Source organism: Diaphorina citri, unplaced genomic scaffold, assembly GCF_000475195.1.
Source record: "Diaphorina citri unplaced genomic scaffold, Diaci psyllid genome assembly version 1.1 scaffold1963, whole genome shotgun sequence".
Lineage (NCBI taxonomy): Eukaryota > Metazoa > Arthropoda > Insecta > Hemiptera > Psyllidae > Diaphorina > Diaphorina citri.
The window spans coordinates 29,687-54,362 of NW_007379389.1; the positions used below are offsets into that span (position 1 = coordinate 29,687).

The following is a 24,676-nucleotide window of genomic DNA, read 5'->3' on the forward strand; positions in this document are numbered from 1 at the left end:
AAAAAAAAAAAAAAAAAAAAAAAAAAAAAAACAAAACTTGCCAAGTAAGTTAAGTGCAAGAAGTTGCGAATGTTAAAAAAAATATTAAGGGAAAATGGTTCTCCGTGGACGGAGGTGACCTGGATTTTGGAAGGAGATACAGGTTAAGGTGAGAGAGGACAGGCAACTTGGACCAAAGTAAAGATCTCAGAACGATTGAGGGCCGAAATTTTTGGAAAGGAACTTGGCCTTATTTTTTACATTTATGTTTTTGGTGGTTACATTATCACCGCCGAGATTGGCAGTCCGACAGTTTTATCGATATTCTGATTCCTATTTCAGATAATACTAAAGCCATCAACACCAACGACAAAAATGTGGTAACGAATAAACCAAATGGTGACGCACCGAATGTAATTTTCAAGAAAAGCGATAAATGAGATGATAATTCAAATAAGAAAGAGATGAAAATGGAAAATATTATGTTCTCTTTACTGTTCTCTTGTTTGACATCATCAGTTTGAAAATACCTGCCTATTGCCTATCTGCTAAATTCAATATTTCCGATGTCAGAATGTATTGCATGGTGTATTTACAAAAAAACACAGAAAAGAGATGAAAATGGAAAATATTATGTTCTCTTTACTGTTCTCTTGTTTGACATCATCAGTTGAAAATACCTGCCTATTGCCTATCTGCTAAATTCAATATTTCCGATGTCAGAATGTATTGCATGGTGTATTTACAAAAAAACACAGTGTTGATTGAAGGCGCTTTTTAAATATTCATAATATGCTTTCATCCGCTTTTTTATGCTCAATATTTTTTAACCCTCACAGTGTTGATTGAAGGCGCTTTTTAAATATTCATAATATGCTTTCATCCGCTTTTTTATGCTCAATATTTTTTAACCCTTTTAAGCTCTTGGTCATACATACATACCTACTACCTGTTTATTTCTTCAATATTTTCTTAACACAGTGTTGATTGAAGGCGCTTTTTAAATATTCATAATAAGCTTTCATCCGCTTTTTTATGCTCAATATTTTTTAACCCTTAAGCTCTTGGTCATACATACATACCTACTACCTGTTTATTTCTTCAGTATTTTCTTGATGCCTAATCATTCTGCCTCTGTTTTTCTTGGTCAGTAAATATTCCCATGGGTTACTTTCCTGGTGCTCTTGTATTGACCCTGCACCCAATGGGAGAGTATTGTGTCTCTTCTCGCACATCTGATTCCCATGGGTTACTTTCCTGGTGCTCTTGTATTGACCCTGCACCCAATGGGAGAGTATTGTGTCTCTTCTCGCACATCTGATGAACCATTCACGGGATGGTTGCTGGACATAAAGTCGGATATACTTGGGTTTTCTTGTACCCTAATAAATACGACAGCTGTTTTGTCACTAAGAAATTTGATCTAGATCTGGTTCTGCTTTAGGTTTCTGTCTTCTTACATTGTATGAATATTGTGACATCCTTATTCCCCCATTCGGTTGTATACTTATAAAAGTTATAAATAACATGCTCTGTATGTAAGGAATAAAATACATAATAGTGTTTTCTCATTTAAATTATGACCAACTCTTAGAACAATGAATTCTTTATAACTTGCAAAGGATGGTCCAATGGACTTCACAAAGTAGTTATCAAATTTTCTTTATATGTGGAAGTACCTAATACATAAAATTTTATTAAAATAATACCTACCATCAGGCGTTAAAAAGTAATCACCAAATAAACATATGTACCTACAGACAAACTCAATGTAAAATTATTTTCCCAAATGTCATTCAGGACTATTCAGGAGTATCAAATATAAGAGAAATATTTACTAAATATAACGGTTCGTTTTTGACTATAAATAAACTTCTGGATGGTCAAACAGTAGGCACTTTGAAGTCCCTATATGTTGAGTAAATGCTAAAAAGAACATGTATAACAAGTGAATATACTTCAAAAGTCTGGAATACCTATATTCACTACCTACTCTTACATATTTATTAAAAGGAAAGAGAGAAAATGCACAAAACTAATGGAAGAATATAAACAAGTGTAGAGAGAAAGAGATGAAAATAAAGGAAAACCAAAAATATATATTTATCTTGTGTGTCTATATACAAGAATGAAAAAACATCATACACAAAAACACATTTGGTTCAGCGAGATGAATGTTTTTTCTTCTTCTCTGAATAATATATAACAATTCACAATTGTATTATCTTCCCACCAATGGGAGGTTCCCAGTAAAATGAGTTAACCAATCACAACACAGCTGCGCAGCGCTACCTCACACTTGTTTTTTTTGTACTCTTTTTCTCTCTCTCTGTCTTAGTTTTTTCGTTCTCTATGAGTATTTCTTATTTATTATTGTTCTTATGTCTTCTTTTTATTCCAATATATTATTCTAGTTATATGTAAATATAGGACCAAGGAACTGAGACAAAACGTAGGATAGATTCAAAAACAAATATTTGAAAAATAAATAAAAAGTTTCATCTCTATTTTCCGGAAAAATGACATAAAATCAATACCTTTGGAGAAACTTTTTTCCTGGGATATAAAATTTGAAAAACTCTGGAAAATTTTAAAACTTGAGAAATGCCATTTTATTTGGTCTACTCATTTTTCTTTTCCGTAAATCAATAGAAGTTTTGGAGATAACTCGAGGAAAGTCCGGAAAAATGACATAAAATCAATACCTTTGGAGAAACTTTTTTCCCGGGATATAAAATTTGAAAAACTCCTGAAAAATTTAAAACTTGAGAAATGCCATTTTATTTGGTCTACTCATTTTTCTTTTCCGTAAATCAATAGAAGTTTTGGAGATAACTCGAGGAAAAAAAGTAAATAAAAATTATTAACTCTTCATTCACATAGAATACCCCTCCCCATTCTTAATTTTAAAAAAGTTTGAAATTTCTTCAAGGCAATTTTAATATCCTGTACCTACATAGTCCAGTACTATTCTTGCTACTTCTTCCATTTCATCTTCAACGCTTCTAATTCTGCTCGAATGATAATTATTATTCCAGTCTGCAGTTCCATTTGAGTTTTGTGTTTGTTGATTGCTCTGCGCATTTCTATTTCATTCTTCTCAGTTATTTCTTTTAAATGTCCCCGCCTATGTTGGGTACCCCTCCTATTTTTATTATTTCTTTGCACTCGTTTCGTTTCGTTTTTTATTATTTCTGATTGTTTTGTGTATATTCCTTCTTGTGTTTGCTGTATCATTTCATTTCATTTTAGATTTGTTCTGTTCTCTTTCATTGGGAGACACTACATCTTGAGTGTTTTGTCACAATAAAAATAATTTATTTTATTGCTGGCCAATAACAAAACATTAATTTATTATTGTTCTTTGGTGACTTCAATAATTTCTTTTAATTTTTTGAATTAATAATATTAATATTAATTTTTAAAAGGATTTTCAATAAGATTAATTTTTCTCTAAATTTAATAAAAATAATTTATTTTATTGCTGGCCAATAACAAAACATTAATTTATTATTGTTCTTTGGTGATTTCAATAATTTCTTTTAATTTTTTGAATTAATAATATTAATATTAATTTTTAAAAGGATTTTCAATAAGATTAATTTTTCTCTAAATTTATTAACTGTTATAAGTTTAAAGTTTACCGGTTACGTGTGTCGCGGACTTAATTTTCGATTTCGTGTATTAAAAGTAATAATTATAAATTTAATAAAGAGTGAATTTATTGCTGTGTACAAATACATTGTGAATCTAGAAGCGGTCATGGGCTGCAGTCTATTTTAGTGGTGTCATGATAATGAGCTTGGACACTGTTATGGATTCCTCAGCTGGTTCTCAATCTGATAGAAGTAGCAACGTGTCTCCCTCACCTCCACCACCACCTCCTCTACCATTACCAACATCCAGACCTCCAATGACTCCACCAATCTCCAGTCCTAATCATCATATTACAAGACAAAGTCCATTGACCATGGCAGCCAGCATGAACCATCAGTTGAGTCCTCCTCAGGTGTCTACACCAAATAGTATTGCCACTATGGCACACAGATACGCTGGACTTCCTCCCCCGAGCTTGGGACTTCTCAATAGTTTGAACAGCATGGTTCACCACTCTCCATTGGATCTGATGGCAGTGGCTCACCACCATAGTCAACCTCCTAGGTCTTATAACTCTCCTCCACCCATCAGCTCCTCGGATCCAACTGCCAACGAATGTAAACTCGTTGATTACCGTGGCCAGAAAGTTGCTGCGTTCATGATTCAAGGAGACACCATGCTTTGTCTGCCACAAGCATTTGAGTTATTCTTGAAACACTTGGTTGGGGGTTTGCATACTGTCTATACTAAATTAAAGCGGCTGGACATTGTCCCTCTGGTGTGCAATGTAGAGCAGGTCCGCATACTGCGAGGTCTAGGTGCCATTCAGCCTGGTGTCAACCGCTGCAAGCTTCTCGCCTGTAAGGACTTTGATATTCTCTATCGGGACTGCACCACTGCCAGGTATGTTTCTAGCAATTTTGTTTTCTGAACCTAACATTATGCATGTGTCATCCCTTGTGCAGGTCCAAATGCAGGGTTAGTTATCATCAAGACACAACACACTACAATACTACATTAATAGCTACCTATTCTTTTAATTACCTAATACATAATTTCATTCCAATAACATCTCTCCGTTGTAAATTCAGAATAAGTTGATAGATTAATATTTAAAACTACCAAGATCCATTACTTGTTGGTTTTTCTACTATTTTAATTACCTAATACATAATTTCAGTCCAATAACATCTCTCCGTTGTAAATTCAGAATAAGTTGATAGATTAATATTTAAAACTACCAAGATCCATTACTTGTTGGTTTTTCTTTTATTGTAGGTACATACGGTTTTGTCTTATTCTCTTGTGATCGTGAACTTTACATCCCATTTTTAATTCGAGTGTGGTAGGTACTCATGATGACTTGTATGAGTAGATGCAAGATTTTTGTGTGGAGAACTGTAGATAAGAGCACTATAATAAATTAGAATATGATTGGTAACTTAAGTAGGTGTCTACATGGACACCATTAGTAACTTGGCTCTCCTGTGATCGTGAACTTTACATCCCATTTTTAATTCGAGTGTGGTACTCATGATGACTTGTATGAGTAGATGCAAGATTATTGTGTAGAGAACTGTAGATAAGAGCACTATAATAAATTAGAATATGATTGGTAACTTAAGTAGGTGTCTACATGGACACCATTAGTAACTTGGCTGTCAATAAAATGATTTATGGTATCCTTGCTCTGGTTATCAAGATATCAGTAACTTTGTGATAGGGTAGATATTCCAACTGTTGCTTCTTTGTAGATTTAACGTGCACTGTCGTTTTGTCCTTTCTTTTTGTTTGTAAGCTTTATAATTCCCAATCGACAATCCCAGAGGATGCTTCAGTTTCCTCATTTTCGTTCATCATATATTCATTTCATTGTAGGTGTTTTGTCGGGTCATTCTTTATTCATTGCTCTTTAATTACATTTTGTTTTAATTTAAATTGTTTTTATACGTTGAATTCAAGTCCCTAATGTCCAATACTAACTGCCCTGCTATTCTTCTTACATTGTGATGTAGTGTTGGTACTTTCATTATGCTTTATTATTTATATACTTACTTGTTAAATATTTAAAAAATGGACAGCATTAATTATAAATATTAAATAATGTTGGACTCTTTCCATTCCAAAAGAAAATCCAGAGTCCCTAATGTCCAATAGTAACTGCCCTGCTATTCTTCTTACATCGTGATGTAGTGTTGGTACTTTCATTATGCTTTATTATTTATATACTTGTTAAATATTTAAAAAATGGACAACATTAATTATAAAATATTAAATAATGTTGGACTCTTTCCATTCCAAAAGAAAATCCAGAGGCAATTTTGATTGGACGAAATGTCGTCACAATGGCTAAGTTGCTATCCAAAGTCATTGTAAAATTAGCCCATTCTATTTGAATTCACTACAAGGAATTTGGAACCAACTTCTCAAGGAAATTTCCAAGGAAGAAGTTAAATATTTAAAAAATGGACAGCATTAATTATAAATATTAAATAATGTTGGACTCTTTCCATTCCAAAAGAAAATCCAGAGGCAATTTTGATTGGACAAAATGTCGTCACAATTGCTAAGTTGCTATCCCAAAGTCATTGTAAAATTAGCCCATTCTATTTGAATTCACTACAAGGAATTTGGAACCAACTTCTCAAGGAAATTTCCAAGGAAGAACATGTGTACCTATCAGAGGTATGACTGTATGAAGAACGTACAATCATACAATTTACCAGAGAGAATGGCATGAATATGTATTATGTGTGTTATTAGATACACTCGGATTGTGGGTACCTACAATTATACAGAGAAATAAAATATGTTAATATTCCAACACAAAACAAAGCAACCTCCATCATTGATATAATAACACATTAGATTGTACGTTCTACCTCTACAAAAGTACCTATTTTTATAAATGGCTGAAAAATGAAGAAAAAAAAAAAATAAAATCAGCATAAATTAAAGAATTGTATTTATTATTCAAGGAAAGGGTTCAAGATTTGGTATTGCACACAACTTGTTCCCAATTCATTTCATGGGCAGATATGTTAAAAAAGGGCATACCATGTGAAGTTGGTGAATCAGTATTTTTAAAGAGGAAGTAAAATACATTGCGTGCTGTACGCAAATACACAAATCTGTACTCGGGAGTTCAAAAGTTTTTTAGTTTTTCTTCTCTAAATATATATCTTTGTACATTTCATTAAAATTGGTAGTACCCGTTGGTGAAGTATGTATACCTAACAAATACACAAATCTGTACTCGGGAGTTCAAAGTTTTTTAGTTTTTCTTCTCTAAATATATATCTTTGTACATTTCATTAAAATTGGTAGTACCCGTTGGTGAAGTATGTATACCTATAATTCAAGCTCAAATTAGGTAGGTACGTCTCAGCCATACTAGTGGTAATGGTAAATTTAGTATAGTTTGCCTCAGAACAATGAATTCTTTATAACTTGCAAAGGATGGTCCAATGGACTTCACAAAGTAGTTATCAAATTTTATTTATAAGTGGAAGTACCTAATACATAAAATTTTATCAAAATAATATCTACCATCAGGCGTTTAAAAGTAATCACCAAATAAACATATGTACCTACAGACAAACTCAATGTAAAATTATTTTCCCAAATATCATTCAGGACTATTCAGGAGTATTAAATATAAGAGAAATATTTACTAAATATAACGGTTCGTTTTGGCTATAAATAAACTTCTGGATGGTCGAACAGTAGGCACTTTGAAGTCCCTATATGTTGAGTAAATGCTAAAAAGAACATGTATAACAAGTGAATATACTTCAAAAGTCTGGAATTGTGGAAGTACCTAATACATAAAATTTTATTAAAATAATACCTACCATCAGGCGTTAAAAAGTAATCACCAAATAAACATATGTACCTACAGACAAACTCAATGTAAAATTATTTTCCCAAATGTCATTCAGGACTATTCAGGAGTATCAAATATAAGAGAAATATTTACTAAATATAACGGTTCGTTTTTGACTATAAATAAACTTCTGGATGGTCAAACAGTAGGCACTTTGAAGTCCCTATATGTTGAGTAAATGCTAAAAAGAACATGTATAACAAGTGAATATACTTCAAAAGTCTGGAATACCTATATTCACTACCTACTCTTACATATTTATTAAAAGGAAAGAGAGAAAATGCACAAAACTAATGGAAGAATATAAACAAGTGTAGAGAGAAAGAGATGAAAATAAAGGAAAACCAAAAATATATATTTATCTTGTGTGTCTATATACAAGAATGAAAAAACATCATACACAAAAACACATTTGGTTCAGCGAGATGAATGTTTTTTCTTCTTCTCTGAATAATATATAACAATTCACAATTGTATTATCTTCCCACCAATGGGAGGTTCCCAGTAAAATGAGTTAACCAATCACAACACAGCTGCGCAGCGCTACCTCACACTTGTTTTTTTTGTACTCTTTTTCTCTCTCTCTGTCTTAGTTTTTTCGTTCTCTATGAGTATTTCTTATTTATTATTGTTCTTATGTCTTCTTGTATATGTTAACCCAGAATACATAACCTGGTATATTTCAGGATATGTATATGTTCTTCAATTAAGTAGATCTTGACTAACAGATAAAAATAAAATGTATTTTTATCAAGACAATTACGATTAGGAGGTTTTTAATTTGGTGAGCTTTCGATGTCACTCAGGACATCATCATCAGACCAAGATTGATGTTGACTCTATCGCAGCAGGAATAGAAGGGTCAACTATTTTTAATTTTTACGATTATTAAAAAACAATTTTATATCTTGACTATTAAACTCTTGTCATATAGATAGATACATATTATGATGGCAGTCTTGCATTACTTCTGCGGGAAATTCAGACAAGGCTATGTGGGAAACTTTGAATGTTGAAAACCCCTCAGTTCCTATTAAATAAGCAGAATTCTCATTTCGAATCTTCTGAATTAATGATAACCCGAGTTGTAAGCTTTCATGTGCAATTTCGTTTCTGTCTTCATCGTTCTCACCAGCAGCTCTTGTGTTCATATTATTTTGTTTATTATCTTTCTTTCCCCTTTAATATTCAGGGTGAACAACTGGTGAACGTTTGATACAGATATTTTGAAAATCGTCTGCCCAAACAGAATATCGTTTTCTTCATGCCAGATTTCACATGCCAGATTTTGAAATCTGGGTTAGAAAAAAAATCACGATCAGTTGTTATTCTGGCATAGCTTGTACTGCATTTTAAGGAAGGCGGTTGAGCTTTTGACTAGATCAGTTTTGATTTCACTTCACCGTTGATCTCAACCAACTCTCGTCTATTAAAGAATCAAAAACATGATACCAAAATTTGTCTTTCTTAGCTGGGTTTGTCTTATTATTTAGACCTATATTGTCAAATTGTATGGTGTTTTTTATACTAGAAGAATGACTGAAATCCATTTCCCCTAACTTTTTAGTTTTTACGTCTATTGTTCCTGATAATCCTTTCCAGGTGTCTTTCTTAGCTGGGTTTGTCTTATTATTTAGACCTATATTGTCAAATTGTAGGGTGTTTTTTATACTAGAAGAATGACTGAAATCCATTTCCCCTAACTTTTTAGTTTTTACGTCTATTGTTCCTGATAATCCTTTCCAGAGCAACATAACATAAATCACCATTAAAATTCTTGATACACTTTGTTTTAAAGTTTCCTTCTCATGTTTGTAAACAGAGTTAATATGAAACTTTAAACAAAAATTATAGTGTATATAACATGTTATAGTATGTTGGCACACTCTAACCAAAAGGTGTACTATCAGCTATTAGTTTCAGATTTTGTTTAATTTTAAAGCAATTTAGTAAGAACGCATGAACGTTTGAATTCCTTTTGTTGAGATCTTCCTAATAAAGGTACTATGCCATTTGCCTCCAAGTTTGTTGGGCACTGACGTCCATTATTTGTTCTAAATCAAACATAAGTATGTATTTTATCTAAATCTGAATAACTTATTTATATATCGCCCATTTGTTTTGAACACGCAGTATTCCCTCTCTGCTTGAGCAAACTTCAACTTGTGACGTTTAAAATAATATTTATAAACGTGCGTTTTTCCTTTTTTCCCTTAACTTCAAACAATGTGTCAAAAAGCATTTTTTTACGAAGTCTGAAAATAATGATTATATTCCAGTAATTCCAGACATTTTCAGTCTCTCTATTAATTTGTTACATATCCAACAGACTCGTTATTTGTCTTCTAAATTTTAATACATTTGATATAAGAGAAAAATTCATATCAAATGAAAAATCGTATCAGTTTTAGGAGGACGTCACAAGTTCGACAAATTTTTCAAACTTGATGCGAGTCTTTCATTGACAAATTCCATCCAACAATCATCCCGCGAGCAGAACATGCAATGAAATTCATGAAAACGTAAAACGAACTCATGTTTTCATGTTGTGTTTAGTGTCAACACTGATAAGACCAAGACGTAAATACTGACAATTATTTCATGTTTTGTTTTCAGTTGTTCAGACAAGTTGTTTTCAGTTAGTAGTGACCAAATATCTCATATGGAGGTACCTTATAAAGAAAATACAATTTATATACTGTGGTAAAAAAAATGAGGACCAAGACGTAAATACTAACAATTATTTCATCATTGATATTGTTTTCAGTTAGTAGTGACCAAATATCTCATATGGAGGTACCTTATAAAGAAAATACAATTTATATACTGTGGTAAAAAAAATGAGCACTGACACATCCACGAGAAAAATACATCTGAACAAATAATTCAAAACTTCAGACCCCTAAGTAGGTACAATGAAATATAAATTTACCACATTCACTAAACACGAATAAAAAGGTAGCAAATGTACTAGAATTTTTCAAACCATCTGTTATTTCTGCACTGATATATTTCAAACTAAATTATACACCAAGAAGGTTGAAGTTGAAATATAATGAAACAAACGATATATTCCAACTCGAGTTTACATACAATTAGAACAATTGTCTTCAATTTATTCTTTTGCTTCAATTTGTATCTACTTTTAATTTTTCTTCAAATGTTTTCCTCAATTATTTTACATTCCAAGTAAAATATTACATTTGGAGTACTTTTAATTTTTCTTCAAATGTTTTCCTCAATTATTTTACATTCCAAGTAAAATATTACATTTGCACATGAGAGGTGCCACGATTGCAATGACGTTTATATTTAGTCGTTAATTTTATATGTTAACCCAGAATACATAGCCTGGTATATTTCAGGATATGTATATGTTCTTCAATTAAGTATATCTTGACTAACAGATAAATTAAAAATAAAATGTATTTTTATCAAGACAATTACGATTAGGAGGTTTTTAATTTGGTGAGCTTTCGATGTCACTCAGGACATCATCATATGGTCCATTGAGTAGTACCGCTGAAGGTACTGGAACCCTTTCTGCAGCTATACCTAACATTTATATTTCTTATTCACACATCTGATGTTATGTGCTGTATGTATAGGGTGACTGGTGAGATGTGGCAACCTTCTTGTCTAAAAAATAGACAGGTCCAAATTTTGAAGCCTCAATGTAAAATAATTGCATCAATTGCAGCAAAAAGTGCACATCAAATCTCTAAGCAATTTCTTGCCTAATAAGTAATAATAGGACTTTTGTCCCTACCTTTTTTTTCCAACACTAACATCAGAGTCTTATTCAAAACATTTACTTTAAGAATTTTCTTTTCTGATACAACACCCTGTATAACAAAACTAACAGCTAGGTACTCTGATAATCTTTCATAATTTGGATACGATTTAAAGCAATTTCTTGCCTAATAACTAATAAGTAATAATAGGACTTTTGTCCTTACCTTTTTTTTCCAACACTAACACAGTCTTATTCAAAACATTTACTGTAAGAATTTTCTTTTCTGATACAACACCCTGTATAACAAAACTAACAGCTAGGTACTCTGATAATTTGTTTATTATCTTTCTTTCCCCTTTAATATTCAGGGTGAACAACTGGTGAACGTTTGATAAAGATATTTTGAAAACCGTCTGCCCAAACAGAATATCGTTTTCTTTATGCCAGATTTTGAAATCTGGGTTAGAAAAAAAATCACGATCAGTTGTTATTCTGGCATAGCATGCACTGCATTTTAAGGAAGGCGGTTGAGCTTTTGACTAGATCAGTTTTGATTTCACTTCACCGTTGATCTCAACCAACTCTCGTCTATCAAAGAATCAAAAACATGATAACAAAATTAGTCTTTCTTAGCTGGGTTTGTCTTATTATTTAGACTTTAGACCTATATTGTCAAATTGTATGGTGTTTTTTTTATACTAAACTGAAATCCATTTCCCCTAACTTTTTAGTTTTTACGTCTATTGTTCCTGAATCCTTTCCTTTCCAGAGCAACATAACATAAATCACCATTAAAATTCTTGATACGCTTTGTTTTAAAGTTTCCTCCTGTGGCTCAGGAATTTTATGCCGACGAGACTTTTTTTTTTCCAACTCTCTTCAGTATTTTTTAGTGGTTTGCTTGTACCATTTTCAACATTTTAGGAAAATACGCACAATACAAGGAATGTCATGGTCATGATTGCAATATTGGTATCAAACCTTTGATTTTTCAACAAGCGAACTTATTTTGTGTGGAAAAGTTTACAATGAGCCGCCCGTTTCTGCTTTGGAATGAAAACAAATATACAGGATAATGAAAGTGGCTCAGGAACTTTATGCCGACGAGACTTTTTTTTCAACTCCTTTCAGTATTTTTTAGTGGTTTGCTTGTACCATTTTCAACATTTTAGGAAAATACGCACAATACAAGAAATGTCATGGTCATGATTGCAATGTTGGTATCAAACCTTTGATTTTTAAACAAGCGAACTTATTTTGTGTGGAAAAGTTTACAATGAGCCGCCCGTTTCTGCTTTGGAATGAAAACAAATATACAGGATAATGAAATTAGAGTAAGTTCGCATCATTGGAATGAAATTGAACATGAAATCTGATGTTTCTATCTGACTTCTTAAATGAAATATTCACCATATTCGGAATGATAAATGATGTCGACATCAAGAAGTTTACAAATAAGCAAGTCGATCTACCTCTGTAGTGTTTTTGTGGTTACGTATTGCAGAAATGCAAATTGTTTGCTGGGTTAATGTCTACCCAATCGAGTAAGGGATGTATAGTTGCTAATCGGCGATTTGTTCATTTCTACCCAACATGAACATCTAGTGGTAATTTCTTGGTTAGTCATTTTCCCTCTTCTGAAGACCATTGCTGAAAAAATGAAATTCATGAAAACGTAAAACGAAATACGATTGAAATGAAACTGAATGAAATAAAATGTACGAATGAATGAATGTTTTTCCCAACATGAACATCTAGTGGTAATTTCTTGGTTAGTCATTTTCCCTCTTCTGAAGACCATTGCTGAAAAATTTTCTACCCAACATGAACATCTAGTGGTAATTTCTTGGTTAGTCATTTTCCCTCTTCTGAAGACCATTGCTAAAAAATTTTCAAACAAAAAACAATTTATGATATAACAAAGTGCAAAGTCCAAATACCCGTATATCTGCTATGTTACTTCACATGTTACCAATTTATGATATAACAAAGTGCAAAGTCCAAATACCCGTATATCTGCTATGTTACTTCACATGTTACACACGCTTGGTTTGAACAATTTATGATATAACAAAGTGCAAAGTCCAAATACCCGTATATCTGCTATGTTACTTCACATGTTACACACGCTTGGTTTGAACATATAATACCTACCATACAATGTATAATGGGTGTAATTTATCATTCCGTGTTGGTTACTTCTAGAGATAGCTCCGGCCATACCTATTAGTTGCATATGCTCATGATTATTGCTTACATGTGTAATTAATGACTAGGTACGTATGTATATGGAAGTCAGCTTGATAGTCATACTCGTGCATTTGTCGGTAATATTGTACATTTTGAGCTGTAGACAATGCAATGAGCATAACATTTATCGCTGATAGAAGAACCAATGCATCAATTTTATTGCTGGTTGCGGGATAAAGCAGCCAATTCATGTGAGCTAGTAATTTTAAACAAGCTGAGAAAATATCTGCATACCTTAATCAGTTCAAAGGTACTTCTTTTACTGTACCCGTTAACTTCTGTGTAAGAGATTAAGGACTTAACTGAAGTTTAAAGGGATAAAACATGTGAGCTAGTAATTTTAAACAAGCTGAGAAAATATCTGCATAACTTAATCAGTTCAAAGGTACTTCTTTTACTGTACCCGTTAACTTCTGTGTAAGAGATTAAGGACTTAACTGAAGTTTAAAGGGATAAATTCGCCCTATTTTCGCTGTTCCAACACAATATTTGCAACAATTATATACAGGGTGTTTTCAAAAGGTGTACTATCACTACTATCAGCTATTAGTTTCAGATTTTGTTTAATTTTAAAGCAATTTAGTAAGAACACATGAACGTTTGAATTCCTTTTGTTGAGATCTTCCTATAAAGATAAAGGTACTATGCCATTTGCCTCCAAGTTTGATGGACACTGACGTCCATTATTTGTTCTAAATCAAACATAAGTATGTATTTTATCTAATTTTGAATAACTTATTTATATATCGCCCATTTGTTTTGAACACGCAGTATTCCCTCTCTGCTTGAGCAAACTTCAACTTGTGACGTTTAAAATAATATTTATAAACGTGCGTTTTTCCTTTTTTCCCTTAACTTCAAACAATGTGTCAAAAAGCATTTTTTTACGAAGTCTGAAAATAATGATTATATTCCAGTAATTCCAGACATTTTCAGTCTCTCTATTAATTTGTTACATATCCAACAGACTCGTTATTTGTCTTCTAAATTTTAATACATTTGATATAAGAGAAAAATTCATATCAAATGAAAAATCGTATCAGTTTTAGGAGGACGTCACAAGTTCGACAAATTTTTCAAACTTGATGCGAGTCTTTCATTGACAAATTCCATCCAACAATCATCCCGCGAGCAGAACATGCAATGAAATTCATGAAAACGTAAAACGAAATACGATTGAAATGAAACTGAATGAAATAAAATGTACGAATGAATGAATGTTTTTACAACTGGGCGCGCAATCGTATTTCTGTTTTCTTTCTCTGTTCAATGTGTTTTCCAAATGACATTCTGCATTTTCCTTTTCTCTCTCTCCATTTATCTGTTGAATTCATTTCATGTTTTATTTCATTTCGTTTCCACTCAGCACCGAGTGATATTGTTGATATCGTTCTTGCTTCTCTTTGCCGAATTCCAGGACGTATTTATTTCGAGACCTGCAGTTGTTGTTTGCTGGAATATAAGGAGTATCCGAATATGTAGCTTCTCTTTGCCGAATTCCAGGACGTATTTATTTCGAAACCTGCAGTTGTTGTTTGCTGGAATATAAGGAGTATCCGAATATTTTTTCTGAAGACATGGCATAATATTTTTTCTTTATTTCTAATTATCTCTTTGCCGAATTCCAGGACGTATTTATTTCGAGACCTGCAGTTGTTGTTTGCTGGAATATAAGGAGTATCCGAATATTTTTTCTGAAGACATGGCATAATATTTTTTCTTTATTTCTAATTTAGCAGTAAAAGTTTCTTCAAAAGTAATCACTCTCGAAAGTACATATTGGTATAAGTAGGGCCATCGGCTTTAATAAACACCCTTGGTCACTGCGACCTGGTTAGATCTTTTGTGACATTCCCTGGTCACAAAAGGGGTTTTTGATGTAGATAGATTGGTTGTGTTGTGATTTGATAGTAGACTACTGAGCATTCTGACAAGAAGAGAGTGAAACTTGTGTTTTGTCTTTGCTTCTTTGATGTGATTGGCTGGTTTGGTCTCGTTACATTATCTGCCTTACTAACCGCATAGCAATATTTTGTAAAATCGGTCCTGATTGTGCAATTGTCAGTCTTCATAGGTGCCAATTTTACAGAAGCCAATCAGGTTTTCTGTTCATCGTCTGACATTTAACATTGATTCATTTTATTAATAGACATAAATTTGATTGTTTAATTGAGAGATTATTTAGCTGGTGATTCTGGTGAAATTTCCTAGTAGGTTTTCAAAAATTAACATTTTCCTTTTTCCTACGAAAGAACAACATAGGAATGTCGAAAGAAAATTTTTCTTAGTGCACTTTTTTAAAATTGGGTTTTCAATTGTCCTATTTCTTGCTTCTACATAAGTGGTCTTGTTCTCTTCTTCGCCCAGTTGTTTCATTCATATACCAAACAGCATCTCTTCCATCTTCTTTAAAATTGGGTTTTCAATTATCCTATTTCTTGCTTCTACATAAGTGGTCTTGTTCTCTTCTTCGCCCAGTTGTTTCATTCATACGTATACCAAACAGCATCTCTTCCATCTCCTGCCAGTAATTGGCAGAATGGCAGCTGTACACAACACACACCGTCGTGTAAAGTGATGAATTATTTTATTTTTTACATTTTTTTACACTTCCATCTTCTGCCAGTAATTGGCAGAATGGCAGCTGTACACAACACACACCGTCGTGTAAAGTGATGAATTATTTTATTTTTTACATTTTTTTACAAGTCATCTTTTACGAATTAAAGTACCTCTGTATATTGTACCCCTCTTTCACATTTCTTGTGCGATAAAAAATATAAAATGCAGGAGAGAGAAAAGTGTATTGATTCTGTCTTAAGTTTTCCTACCGAAAAAGTGTTTCACCTTTATCATGAAGCAAGAGGATTTTTGAAAATTTTTAAGAAATAATTTGGAGGGGAACAGTATTACATTTTTTACAAGTCATCTTTTACGAATTAAAGTACCTCTGTATATTGTACCCCTCTTTCACATTTCTCGTGCGATAAAAAATATAAAATGCAGGAGAGAGAAAAGTGTATTGATTCTGTCTTAAGTTTTCCTACCGAAGAAGTGTTCCACCTTTATCATGAAGCAAGAGGATTTTTGAAATTTTTTAAGAAATAATTTGGACTGGAACAGTACCAGTAAGAGCAATAGCTTTTCCATTACTTCTGTTGAAGTGCTGGGCTGCACTTGAAAATATCAACGAATTTCCAATTACATACACTGTAGTTTACTGTCGATTTTTCCTTCCTGTGAATTGGTGTACAAGTGTTGTGCTGTACTTGCCTCTCAAAGTTGCTTTGAGCCCATATTTTGATTCCCATAGAGTGCTGTGCTTAAATGTAGACATAACAGAATAATTTTCTTTACCTAAAGTAGTAGTACTCAAATTGCTAAACGAATGCTCTGTCAAGATAACTTTGTTATTAGTTCTACAGAACTGTGCAACGCCAATGGTGAAATGGATACTAAATGACTGAACACAGTCAGCAAGAATAGCCTAAATTAGTTGTACTCAAAGTGCTAAACGAATGCTCTGCCAAGATAACTTTGTTATTAGTTCTACAGAACTGTGCAACGCCAATGGTGAAATGGATACTAAATGACTGAACACAGTCAGCAAGAATAACAACTGAAGATGCCGGGGTTCCAAATCCCAATTCACCACATGTAACAAAGTTGCCTCTGAACTTGAAATTTATCACATACTTAGCAATGAATAACTCAGACTTAGAAACAGAATAGCTATTCTCAGAGGAAATTTATTCCACGCAGCAGGTGCACGCGTAATTACAGCTTGTCATTTTAATAATGACAGTGGTCAGTACAAGTAAAATAATAAAAAAAACTTCCAATCGTTCTCGAAACATGATTGCTACTTGCCAAAAATTCCGTTTCATGATATACCTCTACGATAAACGCAGCAGGTGCACGCGTAATTACAGCTTGTCATTTTAATAATGACAGTGGTCAGTACTAGTAAAATAATAAAAAAAACTTCCAATCGTTCTCGAAACATGATTGCTACTTGCCAAAAATTCCGTTTCATGATATACCTCTACGATATGTAGGTTAAATTCTCAAGGCGGGCACAATGAGTTAGTTAGACATTTTCATTTGGAATTAATAACACTAATCCTAATCCCTCTATTCTTCTGCTGAGTGTTTCAAGTTTTTGATAAATTGTACCTATACAAAATATATCCAGATTATGTATTGCGGCTTCCTTCCAATCGTTCTCGAAACATGATTGCTACTTGCCAAAAATTCCGTTTCATGATATACCTCTACGATATGTAGGTTAAGTTCTCAAGGCGGGCACAATGAGTTAGTTAGACATTTTCATTTGGAATTAATAACACTAATCCCTCTATTCTTCTGCTGAGTGTTTCAAGTTTTTGATAAATTGTACCTATACAAAACATATCCAGATTATGTATTGCGGCTTCGGTTTTTTATGGAAAATATTGTATAAAAATTATGCAACAACTGCACAGTTTTCAAGATAAAAAGAAACATCATTTGGAGGCACAAGTTCAAGGAAAGTGAAAGATATAGTTGTGAATAAAAACTTGATTGATTGAAGAAAGTTTCCCAGAATGCTCAGTTGGGGTGTTCAATAACAGAAATTAGTAGAAGGGTTATGTCTACATTTAAGCACAGCACTCTATGGGAATCAAAATATGGGCTCAAAGCAACTTTGAGAGGCAAGTACAGCACAACACTTGCACACCAATTCACAGGAAGGAAAAATCGACAGTAAACTACAGTGTATGTAATTGGAATTTCGTTGATATTTTCAAGTGCAGCCCAGCACTTCAACAGGAGTAATGGAAAAGCTATTGCTGTTACTGGTACTGTTCCCCTCCAAATTATTTCTTAAAAATTTTCAAAAATCCTCTTGCTTCATGATAAAGGTGAAACACTTTTTCGGTAGGAAAACTTAAGACAGAAAGTAATGGAAAAGCTATTGCTGTTACTGGTACTGTTCCGCTCCAAATTATTTCTTAAAAATTTTCAAAAATCCTCTTGCTTCATGATAAAGGTGAAACACTTTTTCGGTAGGAAAACTTAAGACAGAATCAATACACTTTTCTCTCTCCTGCATTTTATATTTTTTATCGCACAAGAAATGTGAAAGAGGGGTACAATATACAGAGGTACTTTAATTCGTAAAAGATGACTTGTAAAAAAATGTAAAAAATAAAAACCAGGAAAACGTCCTGCACAGTACTGCTGAATTACTGATTGATTCCATTAGAAAAGTAATCAGGAAAAAATATTCACCAATAGTGTTTCTTTCAATCTGTGTACTTCGTTGTTTCTGCTTTAACTTAACCTCTTGAGACTACTTGACCACTCTTTACTATAGTAGGTAGTTGTCCATCAACTTCTCCAAGTTATTTTTTAAATTTTTATATGTTCTTGTAGGCCATCCTGTTTGTAGGTTCTGTCTTCTCAAATTGAATTGGATCTATGGTATCTTTCTAGCTCCAAAATATCACTGGGGAACCCAAAGGCGGTTCTTCATTGTTTTGCTTTTTTTTTCAGAACAAAATGGAACACTGAGAGAAAAGCCATGGACTCTAAGCAGGGTTAACAGAAGTAAATCAAGTCTTTGGTATCGTCCCAATAGTCAAGTTCAAATTGAATTATTAAACCAATCTAATACGTTCGGTGTCAAGTCCCTCACACTTGGCTCCTATTGTTTGGGTTATTATTTCAGTGAGGTCTTGTGTACCAATAAGTCTTATTATTACCTGGACCTATTGTTCAAATAAAAGCAAACAACCCATCAATTCGATGTGGTCCCTTCTGTTCTGTGGTTGTTGATGACAAATAGTTGATTGTGTTATTAGTTTCTTTTCTATTTTGACTTGGCGGCTTTCAACAAGATGTGTTATTGAAATAAATCTCGTTTTTCTTCGTAAAGTTTCCCATTTTTTGATGATTTTGTTGGATATTGCTGTAATAGTTGTATGATAATCTTCTAATTCTTTTGGTTTTAGAGCATTTCTTTCAAATCGGATTTGCATGTACATATATCTTTTGCAATCTCCATCACATCCTATGAATGGATCAATCGGTACGGTACATCCAATATCTAGTCGTACAGTGTATCCAAACTGCCCAACCTTTATTCCACGGCTATTGATTGAGTTGTCAGAAATCACAGTCTCTCACCTATTATCTTTTGCACTCTCCATCACATCCTATGAATGTATCAATCGGTACGGTACATCTAATATCTAGTCGTACAGTGTATCCAAACTGCCCAACCTTTATTCCACGGCTATTGATTGAGTTGTCAGAAATCACAGTCTCTCACCTGAAAATAATCTTGTTTTTCTTCGTAAAGTTTCCCATTTTTTGATGATTTTGTTGGATATTGCTGTAATGGTTGTATGATAATCTTCTAATTCTTTTGGTTTTAGAGCATTTCTTTCAAATTGGATGTGCATGTACATATATCTTTTGCACTCTCCATCACATCCTATGAATGGATCAATCGGTACGGTACATTTAATATCTAGTCGTACAGTGTATCCAAACTGCCCAACCTTTATTCCACGGCTATTGATTGAGTTGTCAGAAATCACAGTCTCTCACCTAAATCTTCTTTCTACATCTTCCAAAACTCTGATATATGAGCCTCCAAGAGAACGAAAAAACAGAAATGATTAAACGTATCTTTTGAAATGAAGAGCAACTTTAACTAATTTCTAATTTAACAATCCAAACATACCGAAGTCAAATAATGCACTATTTCTTTTCCTTTTGTAATCCACTGTTCTGTTTATTTACTTTTTATTAACACCAGTACCTAATAATTCTTTTTATCAGACAACTTTAACTAATTTCTAATTTAACAATCCAAACATACCGAAGTCAACTAATGCACTGGTTCTTTTCCTTTTGTAATCCACTGTTCTGTTTATTTACTTTTTATTAACACCAGTACCTAATAATTCTTTTTATCAGTGGCGAACCTTGTTTCATTGGACTTTGTTGGAGGATAATATTTGGGATATGAAGCATTTAAACTGTGTCATCTCTTATCTCCCTTTCCCTCATTCATAGCTGGTGTCTGATCCCGGGGTACCAGGAGTAAATAAATAATAGGTATACCCTATACTTTCAACTAAGTAGTTAGATATTGTTAATGAAAATGGTTAAGTAGGTACCTAAACTGTACAAGTGTACAGTGTATTAGTACACACCACAGGTTGCACAGGACGATGTATAGGAATAAGAATCTTTCAACTAATGAATCTCATTTTGAGATTCCACCACTAATTTCGATTTCACTCGGATTCTTTCCAGACAATCACAAAAGGGGTTTTTTGATGTAGATAGATTGGTTGTGTTGTGATTTGATAGTAGACTACTGAGCATTCTGACAAGAAGAGAGTGAAAAGTAATTTTTATTTGTCTGAGCTCTCTGTATCAGTATCAACCCTTGAGAAATTTCATCACCGGGGAAGAAGCGTAAAAAATCTAGCGTATTAATCTTTTCTCTCTTGTTGTAGTTTGTTTTCCAATTTTGTTTTAATTCTTTATTTACAAATCATTTGACGATAAACTTCTCTTACTGGCTTCCAATTTGTATAATTTTTAATTCATGCGTGGTTTCAATTAAACTTTGAATGTTTTGTGAAATTTAGACAATTCCTTCTTGCTAGCGCACTCTAATAAATACTATGAATGAAAAAATCTTCTTACAGTTGACTTGTGAAGATAAGAAGGCTAGTTAGTATCTACAATTCTACATTTTTACCATAATTACCAACAAATTTCATATCTTCTTGTTCTACTGGTGCTTCCTACAAGTCTGATTTGAATGTTAGTTTCCATATATCTGGTTCAGATGTTGGTTCTCATGTGGACTGTGGACTATTTGTATTTTGTTATACCTATTTGGCGTCTAGCTCGATATTTAACCTACACACCTATGTAATCATTTGGGATGCCGTATTTTACGACTGCGGCCTAGGTTAGAAAATCTTTCCTCTTAGTATTCAGAATACTTACTTAGAGACGCGAACTCTTGGTCGGTACATAGTAGATACATAGGAATGGTTGTAACATCCTTGAACTTGTTGGCTAGTCTCCCACGTTGTACAGGCTATTTTACTATTGTATATTTGTTGTTATTAATAGATAAGTCTCTATAAATTAACTACCAATGGGCCTTTTTAAAATACATAATATAATCTATTGGATTCAATTCTTAGGGCATAACCAATTTTTAGTTGTGAACTATTTGTACCAAATTATTCCCAAACTAATCTTGAATCTCAACGAGCTACATTATTTGAATTTCAACTAAATTGTGTAGGTGGAGAGGGTATTTTCAGATATTTATTTATTATTATTATTATTATTATTTTTTTCAAGAAAATAATCTCAGTTTTTTTTCTCTCTTGAAATATGTACAAAAGGATTAAATTTATTTATTTGCATTAATCCTATTGTCTTGTATTTTTTTCTTCAAATTAAAAAAATCTCATTTTTCATAATTAATCATTTTTTTTTCTTCATTTTCTACGTTTTTGTAACCATTGTTCATGTTCTTTTTTCTTAATTTGCTTTCCTTTGGAAATTAATCTTATTTAATTAAATTTGCAGAATAAGGTTTTCACTTTTCACCCTGGTGCCCAACAACGATCGCCACTATCCTTTTTCTAGTTTTTCCGACTTTCCTTAGAGTTCTAATACCAATAGGAAATTTTGACCCACCTATAGTGTGTCTTAGGTGTGAAAGGTTCATATCTGAGCATATTAATATTATATTGGTGCTGATGACATGTGTCTGCAATTAAATGAAAATCTGGCTGACACATCAGGTCAAGGAAATAGTTTTATTCCCTCAATGAAATGATGGATACGTGCTTATTGGTTAGTAATCATGTTCTTCTCAATGGTTTCTCTTAGATTTTCATATGGTGTTACTACTTTTCTATCAAAGTGTCGTGTTTTTATGTCTATTTGTTCTATAGTCGTGTTGACGATTTTAATATGATTCCTAATTCTACTCGTAATTTCTCCTCATTACAAGGGAGATTAAAAAAAAAAAAGAGAAATATGTCAAGTGAAGCAAAATGTAACACACCGGGTATCTAGACTGTTGAAAGGTATTACATTAATCCTTCTAAATATAATGACATGTTAAGGAGCGGCGAGGTACAAACTCTAAATTCAAAATGACTACTCCGATAATGACTGTCTACAGACATTGAAATAATATCATTTCAAATAATTCTTTTTATCAGTGGCGACCCTTGTTTCATTGGACTTTGTTGGAGGATAATATTTGGGATATGAAGCATTTAAACTGTGTCTCTTATCTCCTTTCCCTCATCCATAGATTCCATAGCTGGTGTCTGATCCCGGGTTACCAGAAGTAAATAAGTAATATAACCTATAGTCCTATACTTTCAACTAAGTAGGTAGATATTGTTAATGAAAATGGTTAAGTAGGTACCTAAACTGTACAAGTGTACAGTGCATTAGTACACACCACAGGTTGCACAGGGCGATGTATAGGAATCAGAATCTTTCAACTGATGAATCTCATTTTGAGATTCCACCACTAATTTCGACTTCACTCGGATTCTTTCCAGACAATCACAAAAGGGGTTTTTGATGTAGATAGATTGGTTGTGTTGTGATTTGATAGTAGACTACTGAGCATTCTGACAAGAAGAGAGTGAAAAGTAATTTTTATTTGTCTGAGCTCTCTGTACCAGTATCAACCCTTGAGAAATTTCATCACCGGGGAAGAAGCGTAAAAAATCTAGCGTATTAATCTTTCCTCTCTTGTTTTGTAGTTTGTTTTCCAATTTTGTTTTAATTCTTTATTTACAAATCATTTGACGATAAACTTCTCTTACTGGCTTCCAATTTGTATAATTTTTAATTCATGCGTGGTTTCAATTAAACTTTGAATGTTTTGTGAAATTTAGACGATTCCTTCTTGCAAGCGCACTCTAATAAATACTATGAATGAAAAAATCTTCTTACAGTTGACTTGTGAAGATAAGAAGGCTAGTTAGTATCTACAATTCTACATTATGCTTATTTATGCATTGTTTTTGTGCAAACTATTTCCCATTTTCGAGGAGAAAAACTATATGAAATGGTATAAAAATCTGGGTGTCACGATGAACAGTCAATCTGAGATGCTGACGCTGTTTCATGCGTGGTTTCAATTAAACTTTGAATGTTTTGTGAAATTTAGACAATTCCTTCTTGCTAGCGCACTCTAATAAATACTATGAATGAAAAAATCTTCTTACAGTTGACTTGTGAAGATAAGAAGGCTAGTTAGTATCTACAATTCTACAGCGTATTAATCTTTTCTCTCTTGTTTTGTAGTTTGTTTTCCAATTTTGTTTTAATTCTTTATTTACAAATCATTTGACGATAAACTTCAAGGATACGCTTCACGGCTTTTCTTGTCTTCATTGTTCGACAAGTGTAATATTTTCAAATAACAATATCCATAATAAAGTCAAATATTACGGGCACAGGTAGCCATATTGTTTATTGTTCAAGTTACGTGCCCCATGTATGATAATGGAGTGTCCATATTACAATTCTACATTTTTACCATAATTACCAACAAATTTCATATCTTCTTGTTCTACTGGTGCTTCCTACAAGTCTGATTTGAATGTTAGTTTCCATATATCTGGTTCAGATGTTGGTTCTCATGTGGACTGTGGACTATTTGTATTTTGTTATACCTATTTGGCGTCTAGCTCGATATTTAAATTCCTTCTTGCAAGCGCACTCTAATAAATACTATGAATGAAAAATCTTCTCACAGCTGACTTGTGAAGATAAGAAGGCTAGTAAGTATCTACAATTCTACATATTTACCATAATTACCAACAAATTTGATATCTTCTTGTTCTACTGGTGCTTCCTACAAGTCTGATTTGAATGTTAGTTTACATATATCTGGTTCAGATGTTGGTTCTCATGTGGACTGTGGACTATTTGTATTTTGTTATACCTATTTGGCGTCTAGCTCGATATTTAACCTACACACCTATGTAATCATTTGGGATGCCGTATTTTACGACTGCGGCCTAGGTTAGAAAATCTTTCCTCTTAGTATTCAGAATACTTACTTAGAGACGCGAACTCTTGGTCGGTACATAGTAGATACATAGGAATGGTTGTAACATCCTTGAACTTGTTGGCTAGTCTCCCACGTTGTACAGGCTATTTTA

The 24,676-nt window shown here is 32.9% G+C and overlaps 2 protein-coding genes across 3 annotated transcripts in view; both read left to right on the forward strand.

Moving 5' to 3' along the window:
* LOC103517790 overlaps nucleotides 1–457 on the forward strand; it is a 6,844-nt gene extending 6,387 nt beyond the window's left edge. For both annotated transcript variants that reach the window (XM_008482835.3, XM_008482834.3), the window contains exon 3: nucleotides 322–457. In XM_008482835.3, coding sequence (XP_008481057.1) covers nucleotides 322–419 — 98 coding nt within the window. In that variant the 3' untranslated portion in view covers nucleotides 420–457. The remainder of the gene's footprint in view (nucleotides 1–321) is intronic.
* Nucleotides 458–3,534: 3,077 nt separating this feature from the next.
* LOC103517793 (putative proline-rich receptor-like protein kinase PERK11) lies at nucleotides 3,535–4,630 on the forward strand. The gene has a single exon (XM_008482839.3). The coding sequence runs from the start codon at nucleotides 3,770–3,772 to the stop codon at nucleotides 4,505–4,507; it is 738 nt and encodes a 245-aa protein (XP_008481061.1). The 5' UTR covers nucleotides 3,535–3,769; the 3' UTR covers nucleotides 4,508–4,630.
* The last annotated feature ends 20,046 nt before the right edge of the window (nucleotides 4,631–24,676 follow it).